We start from the raw sequence: 13,004 nt of genomic DNA on the forward strand, positions 1-13,004 counted from the left end.
GCAAGTGGAGGGTTTCATTTCAAAATCATACATCTTGCCTTCATCAATGACGTCATTTTCCAACTACTTATGTTATTAACAGTCTACGACCTGAAAACATGATCACAGTACGGCGATTTGAAGTGAAACCCTTCAGTCTTACATCCTCATTATATTAAAATTCCTAGCAAACGGTGCTGCAGCCTTGATGTAACTTCATGATGCTCAACTGCAGCCCAGTTGAAATGAGGATGAGTGTGAGATGATGATGCACAGCACAGTAGATAACCAACCATGAGCTGACTGGGGAGAGGGCAGAGGGCAGGAGAGGAGAGAAGCCAGTGGTTTGTGACCTTTACAAGTGCCTGTATGTTTGCTTTTAACTATGCATTTATATGTGCATGATGGATATCTTGTATATTATGTGTTCTTTCAGAGCGTTGGTTGTGCGTATCCTCAGAAATTAGCGTTAGCAAATGCAGATGTCCAATTTTGAAACAGCTGTGATGTGTTCACTGTCGGGGTCGATTTTTGGATTAGACCCGGCCCTTAAAGGAACAGTCTGAAATGAGCTTATTTGCTTTCATGTGGATGGAAAGTAGAGAAGGTCGATACCACTCTCGCATTTGTTCATTAAATATGAAGCTACAGACAGCAGCTGGTTAGCTTAGCTTAGCATGAAGCTAGAAAATAAGGCGAAACGGCTAGTCCGGCTCTGACCATAGGTAAATGAATATACCTAACAACACCTGTAAAGGTCATGGATTAATAAATTTTATCTCATTTGTTTAATCAGCACAAAAACCAAAGAGTAAAACTGCCAAGTCGCTGTCTCATGGTGAGTAATACATGAGACTATTTCTAGGCCACGAGCAGCGACTTCCTAGAGTCTCTGCTTGTTGCCTAGCAACTGCTACTATGTCATTTTTACACTTTGGTTTTTGTACAGATTAAATAAACAAGATATAAAATGTTCATTAGTGAGCTTTAGAGGTGCTGGTCGGTGGATGTTGTTACTTGTGGACAGAGCCAGGCTGTTTCCCTCCTCCCAGTCTTTGTGCTAAGCTAAACTAACCAGCTGCTGGATCCAGCTGCAAATTTACCTGTAAGATGTGAAAATCGTACCAATTTTCTCATTTTACTCTGGGGAAAAAAAAAAAAGGTGCGTTTCCAAAAATATTCAACTCTTCCTTTAACAACTCAGGAATGTTCTTGAGTGTCACCATGTTAAGTATCTGAAAAGAAGATATCGCAGTGTTGATATTCGTTCCTGCTGACCCTGCATGTACTGTGGATCTTCTCATTAGTCTTCCAGATACACACACACTGATGGAAGCAAGCATGTGCACAATACAGCTCATGCATGCACTTTAAAATGGAGTACATAAGTGCCCAATACTTTAGAGGTGCACCAACAGCATTTCTACTGTCAGGATCTGATCCGACACACATCCCAACTAACTCTGACCTGCTTATGAGATTTTCTGAGAAGGCTATTATTGAGAGTACATTAACAAGCTGTTTAACTAGTTATAATAAGCCATTATTAGGTAGCATAAACAGTGTTTGGTTAATATTTGAAACACTTATACTGGTTCAACAAACTGCTCCTGGTGCACCTCTGCTTTGTTTGTGTTCTTGCAAATAAACAAATCGTTCACCATGAGGTTTTTTGCAAGACCTCATTTTGAAAGTAAAATGCGTGTGGTTAGTGGGTGCATTTCCCTTTCGTCAGTTGCCCTCTCCATCCTGCCTCGCCCTCTCCCCAAGAGGTAGCAGCCCTGCCCCAACACTCCCCACCCCCAAGTTATTCTAACCCCCCCCCGACCCCACCCCACCCCAACCCCCCTGACCCCAACCCTTCCAGTGGACCGTGGCACTTCTCTACTCGGCCTGAGCGTCGTAGTTGGCTCCGCCCGCCTTCTTCAGCTCGGTGCGGATGTAGTCCTCTTCCAGTTCCCTCAGGTCACTGATCATGAACTCCTTCGCAAAGTTCTGCAGAAACAAAACACGAGCTGAAGTGAAGAAAAGTACCACCAGAGGATAAATGTATCTGGAAACAAAACAGTTTACATCAACATTTCAGAAAACCCAAAGTGACTTTTCATTTGTTGCATAATGGGGGACAAACCAAGTTTACAGATAAGGCTGAGTAATGTTTGACATTTTTCAAAACCTGTGTCAATACAATAACTGTGTTTTGGTACAATAACTCTGAAGAACATCAACATGTTTCTCTGGAAAATCCTTTTTCCTTTAAGAAAATATTACAAACTTCACAGTGTTTAAAGTCCTGCCTCACAAGAGCTGCGTAGTAAAATCGATGCCTGGTCTTTCAGTGCCTGACAGCTTTTGATATGTGATGCAGCAGACACATGTCTGTTGGTAACAAAGCAGTACTGATGTACAATACCCCACCGTCCTCAAGGCCCAGTCACTCCAGAAAGTGGCACAGATTAATTCTTACTGCTAACTGCTAACTTTCAACTGTCACTATAAAAATTCTGCGATGAAAACCCAGTTGATGTTAGATATATTTTAGGTAAGACACATGATCAATGTCTAAAACAATTGGCAATAAATACACAGGTGTTGTACATGTGTTTTGTGTCATGTGTCAACTCCACAGACGACCTTTAAAACTGTGATCTTTGGCCACTTGGTGGAAGTGGAACAAACTGTGAACACAACAGTGACATGTTGTTTCACATCCAGCAGACACAGAACATTAGTGTTAAGTCGTTCTTCTGGACACCTGATGACTTTAAAGGTCCATATTGTATAAAAAGGTAGATGTCCATGTGTAGTTTGATTATAAGGTCTAGGTTCTATATTAATACTGTGAAAGTATCAAAGCCTCAGTCCACAGAGAAATGCACACAGCCTGTATTCAGAAACTGAGCCTTAAAACCAGCCGTCAGGACTTCTGTAATGTGTGATGTCACAACAAAGCAGTCACCACTCATAGCCATGCCCCAAGCCCCGCCCACCTGGACCCATTATCCAACCATCAGGCTCACTGACTTGTGTTACTAGAGCTTCAAAGAGAAGCCTGAGAGAGGAGATGTAAAACTACACTGAGATGGTTTTTGGTTCTTAAAACCACAAATAAATCTTCTTATGTATCAACACTGCAAATAAAACACAGAAGAAGAGGAGAATATGGAGCTTTAAGTCTAATATTTACTCTTGTATTAGCTCCTGCTTGGTTAAACAATGTCACTGTTTCACATTAAACGCCATGATTTTTTACATTGTTAATATTGAAAAATTGATTAGCACAGCTTAACATTTAGCACTAACTGATTATGTTTACAGAGCACTACTCACATTCTCATATTCCCTGTTGCTGTTAGACGCTACATCTCAAATGTATCCACCTCTCTGTTGCCATGTTGTTTCTGTCACCATCCTGTTTCCCCAAAGGAACCATTACAGCTTCACTCTATTCTTCTCTCACAATGACAACCATTCTTTTAATTACTTCTTCCTCCACACACATACACACACACACACAACCAACGAGTCTCTGACCTGCACGATCTCTTTGACCAGTGTCTTGTCGGTGCTGATCTTGGCGCGCTGCAGCCCACTGATGTTCTCACCGATCCAGGTGATGAGGGTGAACTTGGCTCGTTTGCTCATGGCGTCTCCAGTCGTGATCCGGACGAAGCCGAACAGACGAGCGTCATCTGAGGGAAGAGATGGAGAAGACTGTAAGATTGAACGTACAGATTGAAGGTGCTTGAAGCGTATATTTTTAAATTTTACCCACCCAAATATAAAAACACACACACACACACACACACACACACACACACACACACACACACAAAGGGGTTAACAGACAAAACAGCTGTAAATAGTTTCCTCAGGCTGTTCTTACACCAGGCAGGTACTGACTGACCTCCTGTCATGTGATGTGATGTCACGCTCTGTTTTTCCATTTACTGATAGTGAAAGGCTGCAAAGAAGCTCCATATCTCATATAAAATATATAAATATAAAATGTCTTAACAAGTCCTAACAGCGGCTTCATTCAATTATAATCACTCAACATACAGCTTGATACACAATGAGTGCAAAGCTGATCGATGTTACAACAATGAATCTAAATCTGTATATTTGTCTTTGTGTTCACAGTGGGTCACTTTGTGTATGAATTGTGTCTTTCTGGTTCTGCATCAGCATCACAGCATGTGTGTGTGAGTGTGTGTGTGTCTGGCACAAGGCAGAGAAAAACATTTAAAGTCTTAGTGTTGCAGTGCAGATGAATACAAGGTTCTGCTTTTTGTAGTTCCACTGAATCAGCAGAGTGAAGCTTTGTGAAGTGTGTGTGTGTGTGTGTGTGTGTGTGTGTGTGTGTGTGTGTGTGTGTGTGTGTGTGTGTGTGTGTGTGTGTGTAACAAGGAAGTATTCAGGTCAATAGACTAAAGGTTGCTTTTGTGAGCCTTGCAGTTGTGTCCCAAAGCTCCCAGCAGCCACGCCTCTCACTGTCATGGTGGTCCACTCCAGACCTGACTGTCTGTAAACAGTGCCTGAATACAACCTACATACATACAACAAAAATACATTTCTGCTTCTCTGACTTGAACTTCTTCAGGTCTCTAAATTCTATTCAAATAAAACAGCATCAGCAGAGAACATCACTCTGAACTGCTCACAGACGTATGCAACATAAAAAGGTCACACATCAGGAAGATAGGGGACGGGTGGTATAGGGGACAGCCTCCAGTAACACTACACCAGTGTTTACATGCACAGTAAATTTCCAGTCTCTTATATCCTCTGTAAGTGTTATGAATTCAAACTGACTGATACTATCAACATGGATCAAGTAGCTGCATCATACTGGACAGGGTGGCGCACAAATTCCATATATGCCACGTGCCTGAGTGTGTGAGCTGGTGTCTACCTCAAATTCAACTCGTGGTTTCTGTCCTAGATTATAAATAAACATCTGGAAAGTGATAAAAATATCATTTTTGGAGTGACACTGAGATGTTTTTTATTTTCTTCATGAAAGAAGAAGCTCGTCTTCCTGCCAAGAAAATGGTCACAACAATGACAAATCCTGAATATCTATTATACTAGGCTACAGCTTTTTACAGCTTAGACCCTCTTTAGTCCTTCACTGGCAGTATTATACATATCAGTGTTAGCACTGTCTTACTTTACTGTTAGTAATGCTGCCTTTTCCACTGTTGGTGAAAGCAAGAATCTGTACTACTGGGAAAAATATTATCAGATGTAAAATAATCATTTCCTTTGTTAAAACCAACATGTTCTCTTTCAGTTCTTTTGCTATCATTTAGGAACATCAACCAATGGAGCAAAGTGTCTCTCTATTAATGGCTAATGAGTATAATAAGCACTCTATTAAGAGCCTGTGCTTGATATCACATCTATTAACAGCCACCATGTTGGCAGGAAGTAACTGTACCAGAGCTGTGTTAGCTAGATTCACAAGAGATAGTCTTAACAAAAATGATCCATTTCCACTATACAAGACATGCTGTATTAAAACTGCCCAAAGAGGAAGAGGCATCATTTCAATATATATCCTTTAAAGCATTACTAGGAGCTCACAAGGCTGAGTAGTGATCATTCTCTAAATGTTGACTTTCAGATTTTTAAGTTACCTCTAGACATTGTTTGAGAAACTGCATTTAGCTTTATCTGTAGGTTTCATGTCAAGGAAACTGGACTTGTTTTAAATTCTTGATTTGGATTTGCTGAAGATGGTGTAGAGAAGATGTCGTACAGTGAGCTGAGGAACGCAGGCCACTCGTGAAGTTACAGAACTTAAGTTCACATCTGAAGTAAACAGAATAAGTCAAAGTTTATTTCATTCTAGTGTGATTATACTGGACACTTCATTTGACCACCATTCTTCCCCCATTTCACACCTGCTTCCCTCACCACTTTGTCTTGTCCGCTCTGTTTGGCAGCAGCTTACAGTATCATTATGTAACAGTAACATTAACAGATTACTCATTATTGTCTTCCTGATGTTTTTGTCTGAGCTGCAGGGAAAAAAAACATCCCCAACTACGGTGGCCCTGAAAGCTCAACACACTGCAACTTAAGTAAAACACATGCAAATAGACAAAATAAACAAATTCAGAAAACATCTTAATCTTTTCTGTATTTGCGTGTGCTGTGAGTATTTGCAGCGCATGTGTTGTCAAACTGATGGTGATGTTTTCTCAATTTGCTTGTGTTTTGTCTATTTGTGTGTGTTTTCTTAAGTTGCAGTATATTGAGCTTGCAGGGCCACCGTACCTAACTCCTCAAAAGGAGCAGTCTAACTACTGCCAGAGAGACCACTGACACTCATGTTTCCATCTTACAATTCCCATCCTTATTGGGTTAACATAAAAAAAAAAATCTAGGTGCGAATCAGTTTAACACATACTTAACACCTATAAAGGCCAATAACTGATGTGGCTCTATCAATACATAAATAAAGTCAGAACACCACAGGAGTGCACCACATCACCACTGACTGAGATACAACTGCATCACCCAGCAGCCAGCCTGGGAAACATGAGCACACTGCGCAGTAATATTTATTATGGTTAGCTGGTTTTCCGCTGGAGGCAGACTAATAAAAGATACATGTATAAAAATACATCTAATCACTATATCATTAAATTGTAGCTGAAATCATTAGATATTTAACTAGTTCGTTTAAGACGAACCTGAGAATCTTCTGTTTGATGTTGTTTCCACTGTGATACCTTTGAGTTTAGTGTTGGTCTGTCAAAACGATTTGAATGAGTCTCTATGCCACTTACTTCCTACATTTTATTGACTAAATGAGGAGCACACCAGCTGTTTGGTATTGCTCTTCCATAATGCTGTAGAAAGACAGAAAGAATGGTCAACACTGAAGCAGCAGAGGCCAAGACATTTGTCAGAAACACTGGGTCCTACACTTCCCATAATGCAGCTAAGTAGTGTCTCACTTTGGACCCTTCCTGCCTGGTAAACACTAACATATTGAACACTCCTCATCCCCAGTTTGTAACCCAGGCTTTCTGTAACAAAGTTGTAGTCTCCAGGCCCAAGCCCAGACAACCCTTATGACATCACTATGACATCATTGGGGGTTTTTTGCACACACCTGAAAAAGTCCTCCTTAGCCACAGCCGACATTGTGCCTTTATTCTATTCCAAATGCACTCCAGACATTCAGTTTTCCTCTACCGCAAAATCGGTTGACTGTCAAGAAACAGATTGAATCAACAGAGGCGTAATCCTGACTCAAGATTTTAAAAAAAACAGTATACTACATTTCCCATAATGCAACTTAACAGTATCATTCATTAGAGACTGCCTGGTAAACATCTTTCATCTTTCAAACTCCATGCCCCAGTTTGTAACGCAGGATTACTGTTAAAAGGTGACGATCATCAGGGTCATTTTCTCCCTCCAGAACCACAGAGGATGTTTTACAACTGTTTTCACAGGCTGAGCAGAACTGATCTTCAGAGTGTCCATTCCATTCAAAAACAAATTAGGTTATCACTTATTTGATTTAATTGCAACCTTAATTCAAACTAACTCAAATACGCTTCATGTTGTGGATATGATAATAAGCTAACATTCAATCACTTTATAATGTTAAAGGTCCCGTGTTTTCCTCGTGTTTCATTTGAAGTGCTGATTCATAAAAAAGATATATTTGTGGTTTTATGAACCAAAAACCATCTCAATGTAGTTTTGCATCTCCTCTCTCAGGCTTCTCTCTGGAGCTCTAGTAACAACAGGTCTGTTGTCTCAGTGATCCAATAAAAATATATCAGATTTCAGGTAAACACTCAGAAAAACCAAATCCTGCAAGGTTGGATGGTGGGTCCAGGTGGGCGGGGCTTGGGGCATGGCTATGAGTGGTGACTGCTTTGTTGTGACATCACAAAGTTACTGAAGTTCTGACAGCTGGTTTTAAGGCTCAGTTTCTGAATACAGGCTGTGTGCATTTCTCTGTGGACTGAGGCTTTGATACTTTCACAGTATTAATATAGAACCTAGACCTGCTTTATAGTCAAACAACACATGGACAGAGACCTTTAGACTATATAGGACCTTTCCTGGGATGATTCTTAAGGTGGTAACAAGCTGATTTAAGTTGTGTTACTGTTAAAAGGTCTGCTGATTTTACTACACTGCATTACCTGTATTATTTTTATGTACCTGTAGAAGCTGCTGATAAAGAGTTTCCTAGCAGGGACTCAGCACCACTGTTCTCAGATCAGACCAGTCGCACATTAACGAGAGCGGCCACTGTAAAGAGTCTTATCAGTGCCGACACAAAGGATATCATTTGTTTCAGCACCTTGCCTGGAGCAATGAACGCACGCACACACACACACATGCATGCACATCCCCACACTTTGTCCTCTGCAGGCAACACCCCCAACCCCCCCCCCGCTGCAGAGAACACGGCACTGAAACTACAACAGTGATGAGACAGCAGAAAAGACTTTCTGGGAGAGACATTGGTCTGCATAAACTGACTTTGTTTTAGCACACCAAAGGTTGGCAGGTGCCACCGGATCTTGCTGTCAAAGCTCCCTCAGCCCACGCCGAGTCCCTCTGCAATACAGCCTAGAAACTAAAGCGGTCTCCTGTGGATGGTGATGAGGAGTGGTGTTACCAACATGTTAATTGAGTCCAAATTTGGTCTTGTTTTTATCTCCACTAACATCAGGGCCTGAGGATGGTGACGTCAGTCAGTCAGTGGGCTATTTAATTTGGTGTGGATCCCAAAAGAGTGACTTTTTTGGTGACACCCAGATCTTTTATACCTAGCACTACTCTTAGCAGAACTTCCTCTACGACCAACACTTTGATCCATCACAGCATATCGTAATGCCACATTTCCCAGAAATATTTATGGACCTCCAGAGGATGAATTCCCCTGTTTGGGTGACTCCCTGGGTGACTTTAACAAATTGCCATTAAATTTAGTGAGCCTGTTCATGCTCCCCAGAGGACGGACAGTTTCTACAGTTCTCTGTAGAGATCTCTGAACCAAATGTCAGATTCATCCTGTGAGGACTATAAATATTTGCACAAAATTTTGTCCCAGTCTATTCAGTAGATGTTTAGATATTTCACAGGGTAAATGAAACTTTGACCTGCTGGTTGCACTACAGGAAAAGTCAGGGGAGCATCACCAGGCTTCATCTTCTGAGGACAATGAACGTCTGTAAATAAATTTCACAACATCCTGTATTTGTCCGGCAATTTCAGTCTCGTCAAAAGTGGTGGGCGGACTGACTGACACGGCCACCTCTAGAGCTACATGGCTAAAAACACTAGAATTGTATTTGGACAGTTTCTATTTGATTGATTCTATTTGAAGACTTGAAACCTGAGAAACACCTTCCCACCAGGACTGAATTTCCCCTTAGCAGATAGTTTGGTGACCTCCAATGAATCATTTATGGCACTTACTAAGTAATTTATTGATTGTTGCTACATTTTGTCAGTAATAATTGGCTTTAAAAATCTTGGTGGCCATTCTTTGACCCAGGTTGTGCAGACCAGAACTTTTCTAAATTGTACTTCCTGTAGTTGTATAAGTTAAATATCAATATTCAAAACAAGCCCTCCTTTTCCAGGCTCAGTAGACGATCCGTCTGCATCAGCTCCTCCTACACTCAGACAATTTTTTGCTGCAGAGTTACAACTTCACCACTAAATAAGGGAAACAAGCCCATAGACAGAGAGATGTCTGATAATGTGTGTGTCATCTCTGAACAGGAACTGATGGCAAATGCACCAGCTAAGCTGTTGTAAAGCACAGTGATAGATGGGCTGTTTCAACATAGGAATGTGAGCTATATTGGTGAAAAAAAAGAGAGGAGTACAGCCCTGAGGCCGCAAGCTTTAAAGACAGCAAGAGCAAGCATCAGAAACAGCCACACCCAACATCTGAGCAGATGCTTTTCCTGGAGGACACAGAAAAAAAGGACCTTACATCAGAGAGTGAGATTGTTTTTCTCTGTAAATCCAGCCAGTGCCCAATCATTTTTATTTTTATTTTTTCATGAGGGACAAAAATTTGCTTCATGCAAACAGAGATACAACTAATCACTGTGCTGAATACATAGCGCACACACACACACACGCACACGCACACGCACACGCACACGCACACAAAATCAAATAAAAAGATAAAACATGTTTACAGTGATGTATTTCTTTTACACAGCTGTATCTATAATCAGCATCCTGCATTGGTAGGAGTATTCTCAGAATTCAGAGGCATTAAAGGTAGTGACAGGTGAAAATTAAACTTGGATGAATGCCAACTAGTTGGAGAACAAGGACTTAAGTTTAAAGTACACTTGAGCATCTTACAGTTGTACTGTAATTCAGGGGGGAAAAAATGGCATGGATATACAAAAGGTTGCCCTTCAATGTTTCACCTTGTAAAAAACACACACACAGGATATGGTAGAACAGATTATGCAATGCAATGCATACAGGGTTAAGTGCTTTGACACTACAGTCACACAGCTCAAGGCCAATGGGTGAGAGAGCACAGAGTCTTAAAAGATTAGTGTCCTGCCAAGTCAAGCTGTGTGGCATATAGGCTGTTTAACCTGTCCAGAGAAGAACAAACACACACACACACACACACACACAACACACGACAAAATCCAGACTAGTCAGCAGCAGGGAGAGAGGTTTCACCCATACATTACACCAGCATGGCTTGGTGGCAACTAGGGTGGCACCACTGAAATAAAATTAGCTCTTTACCTGTGCACATCCTCTTGAAGTCCTCATAGTCAGTCCCTTGTCCTCCAGGCACGATCATGGAGCCCTCATATTTAAACACAGCCCTGGAAGATGCAGATACACGTGCATTATTACTCCATACATTATGCAGTCTCATGATCTGTTGACGCACAATGACGGTATTATATGCCCGTTAAATCCATTTTGCAAACCGAAGAAATGCACAAAATGCCTAAGACGCCCATGCAATGTGGCAGCTGTGCGTCAGCCATGTGCAAGTGTCACTACTATAACGTTATCCTCTCTGAATACAGGACAAAGGAAATTACTTCTGCCCCGCTGGGCCTGATAACTGTGCAGTGTGTGGCCGCTGAATAGCCGGAATACCGATCAGTTAGATCAGAGGGACAGATCATTGAAAGCTTCATGTATTTTAACCATTATTATCAAAAAAACACAGGCGCTGGATTCTAGGTTTCGTGTAATAAGTGTGAAACAATTTACGAAGGTCTCAATTGCGGGCAAACCCCCGGTGTGCCATTCTAACGCGTATTCAGGACGAGCAGGTCGAACTACTTTCAAATATCGAGCAAATTAAGGTTACCGTGCCTAACTGCGAAAGTACATATGGCGTTAAATACAATTAATTACATCTTCTATGTCTGAAGGAGTCCATCTGTCAATCGGCATATATCCAGTTAGGAAAAAGGTACATATTTATATAAAAACTAAACTATTATAAAAAGTCGCCCTCTTAATTCGCACCCTTCTCCTCTGACACGACAGCGCAGCAGGGCGGGTATGTAAATGGAATTTTAACTGATAAGATCGAAAAACAGATTGCTTGATGTGTTATATGGCTGCCGAAGTGTTTAATGACTAGTGAGTATTCAGACGAGGTGCTAAGTTATATGTATGACAGGTGCAATGTTGCAAATTTACATGACATATACAACAGTCACATTCTTTAACGGAGTATGGACACGTAACCATGTCCGCACACTCACCAGTTGGTATCCGTGTTGTCGTCTCTGACTTGGTTGTAAGCCTCTCTGCAAGCCTCTTTATCGATCTGGGTTGCCATTTTTCGGGTGGATAGGAGTAAAACAGTCGAAGTCTACGTTGTATCAGTCCAAACCAGGGGGGAGCTAGCTACACAGTAATAAAACAGCTAACTTGTGCAGTTGATGCTACACATCAGACAACTATAACTGATAGCGTTATACAACAAGCTTCATTCCAAAATCACGACCACTGCACTGGAGCAATTGAGCCGGTCGGACTTAACGGAAAGAGACGGCTCTTCTAGCAGCTCGGTTCATTTCCTGTAAATTGCCACTTTATGGGCGTTGGTGATGTTAGTCAATCAGGTTGCCAGCTGACAGACAGAGAGTCCCCCAGACGCTGGATTCACCTCCTCCCCTGTGAACGTTCAATAGTCTGAGGGCAGCAGTCAAGGCAGCAACAACATACAAGTACGTTTTCCGGTACGCATTTTCAAAATAAAGTAGACAGTAGCGAAAACTGTCTGCACCACATTAAGAACAATATTGTTGCAATGTACTGCTGTCAAATAGTGATGTGATATTACATTAATTCACAAAAAAATAGCAGTAATAAATTTATTAATCAGACGTGAGTTGTTTTGTTTTTTTATTAAGGGTACTTTAAACTTCCTTTTGAAACAATGTTTGTTACTTAATTTCACAGTCTATTATCTTTATGAGCCATTTATTATTTTTAAATTTTGTAATATTTGATTTGTACATTTGAGTTTGTTGGGGAAAGGAAAGCAGCAAAGGAGAAATCGTTGTCTAAAACTATGCCATGCTCCTGTTTTTACATGAATATACATCCTACATTTATATGAATCAGTCAGAAAATCCCACTCAAACAGCATCAAACAAACTCAATTCATTTTTTATTTAACTGCATTTATATAGCCACTTTGGAAACAATAAACAGGAAACGGGCAGATATACATAATAATCCTGAAAAATAAGAAATAACTGGCACCAAGGACAAAAAAGTGAAATTTTTATATGCATTTAATGACGTAACAAATAGTGTTCCATGATAATCAGTGTGTTGGAAGTTCAATTGTTCTTCTTTTATAGTCCAGAAAATGTAGAATACGTTTATCCTTTTTCAGTGACACTATTCATGATTTTAATATGAAGGGAAAAAAATAATTACTTCCGGTTTTTCTTTTACTAAATTGTGTAACTTGACAGTCTCATTTGCTCAGTGCAGGGGTATTAAGATCC

At 40.8% G+C, this 13,004-nt stretch overlaps 1 protein-coding gene across 1 annotated transcript; it reads right to left on the reverse strand.

The window, feature by feature from the left end:
- Window positions 1-1,832: 1,832 nt before the first annotated feature.
- Window positions 1,833-12,160, reverse strand: cotl1 (coactosin like F-actin binding protein 1). Its single transcript, XM_022756111.1, has 4 exons — window positions 11,745-12,160; window positions 10,759-10,841; window positions 3,514-3,671; window positions 1,833-1,974 (listed from the first exon to the last, which is right to left on the reverse strand). The coding sequence occupies exons 1-4, from the start codon at window positions 11,819-11,821 to the stop codon at window positions 1,864-1,866; spliced, it is 429 nt and encodes a 142-aa protein (XP_022611832.1). The 5' UTR covers window positions 11,822-12,160; the 3' UTR covers window positions 1,833-1,863.
- Between the last annotated feature and the right edge of the window lie 844 nt (window positions 12,161-13,004).

The sequence above is a fragment of the Seriola dumerili genome, unplaced genomic scaffold (assembly GCF_002260705.1).
Source record: "Seriola dumerili isolate Sdu_G_001 unplaced genomic scaffold, Sdu_1.0 BDQW01000242.1, whole genome shotgun sequence".
NCBI lineage: Eukaryota > Metazoa > Chordata > Actinopteri > Carangiformes > Carangidae > Seriola > Seriola dumerili.